The 7,045-nt window shown below is 36.4% G+C and overlaps 1 protein-coding gene across 3 annotated transcripts; it reads right to left on the bottom strand.

The window, feature by feature from the left end:
* Window positions 1–1,052: 1,052 nt before the first annotated feature.
* LOC110927189 lies at window positions 1,053–3,569 on the bottom strand. Of its 3 annotated transcripts, none has more exons than XM_022170812.2 (5): window positions 3,129–3,569; window positions 2,418–2,504; window positions 2,097–2,331; window positions 1,961–2,013; window positions 1,053–1,655 (listed from the first exon to the last, which is right to left on the bottom strand). In XM_022170812.2, the coding sequence occupies exons 1-4, from the start codon at window positions 3,306–3,308 to the stop codon at window positions 1,979–1,981; spliced, it is 537 nt and encodes a 178-aa protein (XP_022026504.1). In that variant the 5' UTR covers window positions 3,309–3,569; the 3' UTR covers window positions 1,053–1,655; window positions 1,961–1,978. The 3 variants fall into 3 exon arrangements, with proteins under 3 accessions (XP_022026504.1, XP_022026505.1, XP_022026503.1); XM_022170813.2 differs by having other exon boundaries at window positions 1,053–1,537; XM_022170811.2 differs by having other exon boundaries at window positions 1,053–2,013.
* Between the last annotated feature and the right edge of the window lie 3,476 nt (window positions 3,570–7,045).

Genomic DNA, 7,045 nt, shown 5'->3' with positions numbered 1-7,045 from the left:
GTTTTTTTGAAGTTTTGAGCGGCGGAGAAGGTCACTAGAGGTTGGAAATGACAAGTGGTGGTCTCCTTTGGTGGTTTCAGGGGTAAAGAAGGTCGTCGGAATAAGTTGCAGGTCACCGGAGTTGCGTAGATGGTCCATTCAGAAAGCCTTTTTATCGCCTTTCTCAACTTTAAGCGAAAGATACTATTGAACCCACATGTTAACTTTGAGTAGGCCTTTATCGATCCCCCCTATTTCTCTTCAAACCCCTGTAGGAAACTTTTTAACCGGCATTAAGTTTAACCCCTTGCCTCCATCGTGAATAGCCTTGACCAAGGCGCCACCACCACTTCAACTTATACTCCCATGCAACCCTCCTTGTTTTTTGCCTAGGGCTGGATGACACCAACAAGGGCTTTATATAAAAATAAATAATACGAGGGAGATTCCATAGAATTGATTTGACCAAAGTGGCCCTCCCTACAACGATTTGGCTTTCCATACAGACAACTTGGAATTAAATTTGTCAATGAGATGTTTCCAATTTGAGATCCGGTTCATATTAGGCTATGCAGTATGATGATGGTCCTCCCTTGGAGGATGATCCACCACGTAAGATCCACGTAGAATGGGTGTGTGGATGGGGCAAAGAGGATGAAGGTATGGAAATGGGGGGATGGACCTAAAATGTATATGTGCATATTGTATATATAGGTGTGTGAGAGAGGGGGAGGGCTGGTTTTTGTCTTCTTGTGGAGCGGCTCCATCGTCTCAAAAGTAACGGAGAGGACGAAGACGGTAGGGGGCGGGACGGTGTTTGGACCGGCGCCAGGTAGGGGGACGACCCCCATGTCGTCTAGTCTTAATGCTCCCCCTTCAACCGACATATGTGTAATGTTTGCTAATCAAAATAACTATAATTGATGTCATCAAACAAAGTTTTTTTTTAACAACAAAACTAAATTTAAGTAGACATTGAGAATTGTAATGGAAAAATAGTCCACTAAAAGATATGAACGCATGCTTATAATACAAGTGGCATCAACTGTTTAAGATTCATTGTTTCACACAAGAAGAGAAATGGCCACCCATGGTGCTGGTGGCAATTTACTGATACTACAAGTGATTCATGACATTATAATATTTTCTCTCTCTTAACACAAATATATAAGAACGAGAACAATTAGATGACAGCACAAAAAGTAGGAAACTCAAAATATTATGAAGAAACATGAAATGTAGACTAAAATACTATGATATATGCGTAGCGCGTTATCATTTTGCAATTCACATCAACAGCTTTACACATACCCAGTCCTTTGAGATATCAAGAAAGCGAAAAAAAGCTTTCCTCCCACACGGATTGACAAGTAGAGCACCACATGCAATCCAAAATCCAGTTGCAAAGCCAGTACCCCCACCAATATAAAACCATATCCGAATATCATCTTCACCTTCGCCTTCACTTCCATAAACAAGGGGTGCCACCTCCAACTCTTTATCTCCGGGGCAATATTTAGTTAGGGGAGGTCCACAAAGTCCTGTATTTCCGGTGCACCTTGTAGGTTCAAAGGTCTGGAGTTGAGTTCTAGATGGAATTCTACCCGACAAATTGTTATATGACACATCCATGTAATCTAATGAAGTCATATGAGACATGCTTGGTGGAATTCCTCCTGAAAACTTATTTCTCGATAAATCCAAAATTTGAAGGTTTCTCATTTAACCGAGTCATGGAACCAATGAACAAGGGAATGGATCCATTAAAGAAATTTGCGGAAAGGTCAAGATATCTTAACCTAGACATGGAACCAATGAACATGGGAATGACTCCACTAAATGAATTTATGGAGAGGTCAAGATACCTTAATTTAGTCATATATAGAGCCATTTAACATGGGAGTGGTTCCATTAAACGAATTCCCCTGAAGGTCTAAATGACTCAGGTAGCTTAAGTTAAACAATGAAGGGCTAATTTTACCTTCAAGATCTCTAGAGCTCAAGTCAAGGCTTGTGACCGACCACTTTCATTATCTATATCAGGATCAGCAGATTATTTTTTGTCATAATAAAGGGGAAAATGGGCTTTTTCTTTTTATTTTTTTTTTCTTGATTACCTGATTTAGGGACACTTCTAGGCACAGCAATGCTTTTATGCTTCTTTCTTCCATGCATTTTAACAGAACTTGCTCTCAAAACATCTTCTTCTTTTGTTCTTCTTATTGGTATGGTGTCTTCAGGGCACATGCCATTCACCTGCCACAGTTGGTGGATGCTGTTTTCTCTTTGTTTTGACTCTGTGTTCATCTTGGTCTCATCATACAGCCCCTCAGGGTGATAGTTAGGCCTCATCTAAATTCCAAAAAAATATATATTTTTAAAATAAAATAAAAACCTGTTAAGAAAATCTTGAAAATGTTTTAAGAAAATCAAGAAACCTGTATTTTATGATCTTTGAGAAATGGATGATCAAAAGCTGGCTGGTGAGAGATGTGTACACAATCAATAATATCCCCATCTGGGCTCTGTTCAAATCATGAAAATAATCATTAAATAATTTAAATTTCAATGCTTTTAGCCCTAAATGCACATTATTATACTCTAAAATCACCAAGCTTGCATCAAGAAATTAAATTTTTTTACAACATATGCAGAAAAGAAAGCTAAATCAGTAACAAAGACATGAAAATTTTTTAAAAAGTTAACATTTTTACAAAATTTTGCAAGCAAAATTAAATATTTCAAAAATCACAAACTAATAATAATACTAAAATCACCAAACTTGCATCAAGAAATTAAATATTTTTACAACATATGCAGAAAAGAAAGCTAAATCAGTAACAAAGACATAATCTTTCTTTAAAAAGCTAACATTTTTACAACATTTTGCAACCAAAATTAAATATTTAAAAAATCATAAACTAATAATAACTGAATAATAATACTAAAATTACCAAACTTGCATCAAGAAACACATCATTTGTAGCCAAAGAAAGCTAAATCAGTAACAAAGACATAACCTTTCTTAAAAAAGTTAACATTTTTACAACATTTTGCAAGCAAAATTAAATATTTCAAAAATCACAAACTAATAATAACTGGATAATAGTTCAAAAAATAAATAAATAAAAACCAATCATTTGAAATACCTCAATGGATTTAACTGGTTTTTTGTTGAGGCGTTTCAAGTGTTTATGAACTTGAAGCTTCTGTCTTGAAGCTGGTTGTTGCCTGGCGCAAGATAGCAAGGCCAGATCCAGAAACAAGACAAAGAAGAGTAGAATAAACCCTATTTTGAACATGCTTCTGCTAACGTGCGCAGCTGCCATTGTTGAAAAAGATGAACACCCAAAAGCTAAAAAAGAAAGGGTTTTTCCTTTACCCAATTACACTCTCAGACTTGTGTTAACCTGCACCATGTGTAATAGAGTTGAGTAGAATACAGAAACAGAGTTACAGACCCCACATACACAGTCACTCTGCTTATCCTACGCACCCCCCAAGCTCCTAGACATTTGTCTTGGAAGTGTACACTCTTTTCTCTCTCTCTTTTCTCTCACTTTCTAGATTTTGTGTAAGATTGAATTTCTGGGTTTATTTCTGCATTATAGGGGCATGTGTGAAGGGTATGACCAGAAAAACTGAAGGTGGGATGGGGGTATATTTGTAATTGGAATTGCATATGGGATTGGGCCATCAGCAGCACTCAATGATTTTTGGTTTAAATTAGTGGGTTCCCTCATGTGATTATTTCGGTACAAGGGTGGAGAAAAATTGAAGGTTGGAGAAATGGTTAGTCGGCCGTTAAGATGAGGAATACTGACTACTCGAGATTAATTGGATCGAATTTTTGATATATAATTTTGAGTTTTATGTATACATATACACATTTTTGTAGGTAAATATTTTAAATAGATATGTTTTAACGTTTCATCAACTCATTTTCTTTTAAGTATACAAGATTAATTGTTGGAATTTACGTCGTTTTGCTGGAAACTGGCAAATTTACGGGTTTTGGCCAGAATATATAGGTTTTTTTGCCGGAATCTGGCCGGAATAGCCGATTTTTTGGCCGGCCAACAAGGTCCGACTAGGCCTGACCAGGTCTGACCAGGTCCGACTAGCGATTAATCGCCGACTAGTTGCGATTTTTATAACACTGGAAATATCTAAGTATCTAACCATAAGAAGAAGACATTTGCAGTCCGAATTCATCTTCTAATATTGCAACATATGGTGCTGGCTAGACGCCTACTTATCACCTTGCCCACGCGCGTCCCCCCTCACATGAGTCTATTGTGGTAACTTCACCAATGACGCCCCAAAACACCTCCATTTTTGCCCAATAGCGCTAGGCACCACCCTGACGGTCAAAGACGACAAATAAAAACGCCAACTTTTTATAACTTTCATACCATAATTTCATATTTACCAAAATACCTTTACGATTGGTCGAACCAAACACAACCATCAAGTGTTTAACAACGTTCTTAACCACCGTATCATATAACAACCCTCCTAAAATATTTAGAACACCCCTATACGCCTTAAAATACACCCTGTATACGAGAAATGGCCCTAAATACCTTTATTTTTACAAAAATTAAATAAAAATCAATTTTTATGGTCACTTGCGGGACAAGAAGACTCAGTCTTCATCTTACGCGGGCCGCAAGCGAGAGAACAAGCGGCAAGCCCCGGAGCCGCAACGTGTCATGCCATCCGTCAAACCTACACTTGTGATTCGACATAGCTAGGCCCTACACACCCTAAGTCGCGGGGCGCAAAGGCCCCTTATGTATCCTTCGCGGGCCGCGAGGAAGTCCTAATCAGACCCTATAAATAGGATCGATCGGTTTCAATCGCAGATCGTTCACAATTCGAAAATCTCTCTAAATTTATGTAGTGTAGACATAATATTCGGGCATAATACCCCCTAATTAGCGAAGTTCTGCCTCATTGTAAGTATTATAACCCCTAGGTCCGACTAGGCTTGACCAGGTCTGACTAGAGCCGACCAGCGATTAATCGCCGGCTAGTTGCGATTTTTACAACACTGGAAAAATCTAAGTATCTAACCATAAGAAGAATATATTTACAGCCCGAATTCATCTTCTAATATTGCAACATATGGTGCTGGCTAGACGCCTACTTATCATCTTGCCCACTCGAGTCCCCCCTCACTTGAGTCTATTGTGGTAACTTCACCAATAGCGCCCCAAAACACCTCCATTTTTGCCCAATAGCGCTAGGCACCACCCTCACTGTCAAAGACGACAAATAAAAACGCCAACTTTTTAAAACTTTCATACCATAATTTCATATTTACCAAAATACCCTTATGGTTGGTCGAACCAAACACAACCATCAATTGTTTAACAACGTTAACTGAACCACCGTATCACAAGTACAACCATAACCTAGTTACTTACAAAACCATAAGTATTAAAAAGACATTCACAACCCAAAAAGTGTTTTTGACCCATTAATGATAAACTTAATCGAAAGCGCATACCGGCTGAGATGTGTATTCATTCCAAGCTCGTCTTTATCAAGATTTTAATTACCTATCATACACAACACCAAAACATTCATTAGTATATTTTACTTAACACAAACTACAACTTTCATTTCAACCTTTATTTGACCCGTTAACAAGGACAAAATTTAATAACATAATTTTTATTTAATCATTCATTCCATACTTACATCAAATCCGTTTACACGGATTTATTGTTAACATTCCTTTAACGTCCAAGCATAGAAACCATCTGACCCGTCCGTAACGAGCCAAGGCTTAACCATCATCATAATTCATCATACAAGTCTTATTTGACTTATCCGTAGCGGGTCAATGCATAACATACCATTTTTAACGCAACTTCATCATTTTGACCCGTTTATAACGAGTCACTACTTTACTATTACAACTTTCCAACTTTCTCATTTTGGTCCCTCATCTTTTAAGTTTTACTAGTTCTTTATAAAAATTTAACCATCATGTAAGTTCTTACATATTTATATACATATAAAAAAAGTTTATTAAATTTTTGGGGTGTTACAAGTTTTGTTTTTTTTCCGGCTTTAAGAATTCAGCGATACCGTTTTTAATTAAGTCGTTTATTTTAATTAAGTAACTATTTAAGTATTGTTTTTAACTTGTGTTTTTTTAATGTTTATTAATTTAAAATAAATCTAAATTAAAAAATAATTGAGTAATGATGAGAGGAGCTCTATGACCTTTTATCCCACTCCATGGTAGTTGACGATAAGACCCCTTGTTTACGTGTCATCTACAAGACGCTTATGTGGGATGATAAAGTCCCTAGGGGCTTTATCCCACATTATATAGCTTAACTGAAAACCAAACCATTAATCAAAATTAACCATAATTGATAAAACTGATGGTTATGGTTAAATGACTCAAATTAACCGACCATTCGATTATAATTATGGTTATGGTTAATGTGTTCATTAATCAATTGTAATTGAACCAAACCTTGTATGCTTTTGCTTTTCTAGCTTTTAAAATGTAAATTAGATCTATTTGGAGTGGTTGCTAATTTGGAAAAAAAAATAAGTGTAAAGTTGGTGTTTATTTTGTCTTAGTTTTCGCATTTTTTATGTACAGTATATCTTTTAAATTTTCGAAAATAATATCTTCATCAATTGATTCATGGTTAGAATCGGACCCCATGATGCGTAACTCCAAATTAATTAAAAAAAGTTGCGGCTTGGAACACCATAACTAAACTATTTTTAGCTATAACAAAACAAAAAAAAAGATAATTAAAAGATACAATGGATACTTAACCTAAATCAATCCGCAACCAACGGTTAACCAAACAACAGTTAACCGATCATCGGTTATAGTTACGCGTAACACTTTTTGATTAAATGAACCCTCGGTTAACCGAACCAACTGTTAACCGACTTTGCACACCCCTACTTCGGTATGTCTACAATATATTAAAAGATATTTAAATAGTATCAACCTAATAGAAAAAAGTTAAAAACATGAAGTTATGAGCTATATAAAGCTAGTTGTGGTACCACTTTTGTATGG

The sequence above is a fragment of the Helianthus annuus genome, chromosome 2 (assembly GCF_002127325.2).
Source record: "Helianthus annuus cultivar XRQ/B chromosome 2, HanXRQr2.0-SUNRISE, whole genome shotgun sequence".
In the NCBI taxonomy this organism is placed as follows: domain Eukaryota; kingdom Viridiplantae; phylum Streptophyta; class Magnoliopsida; order Asterales; family Asteraceae; genus Helianthus; species Helianthus annuus.
Note: the sequence above shows the minus strand (reverse complement) of the source record. Positions and strands in the feature narration are given on the sequence as shown.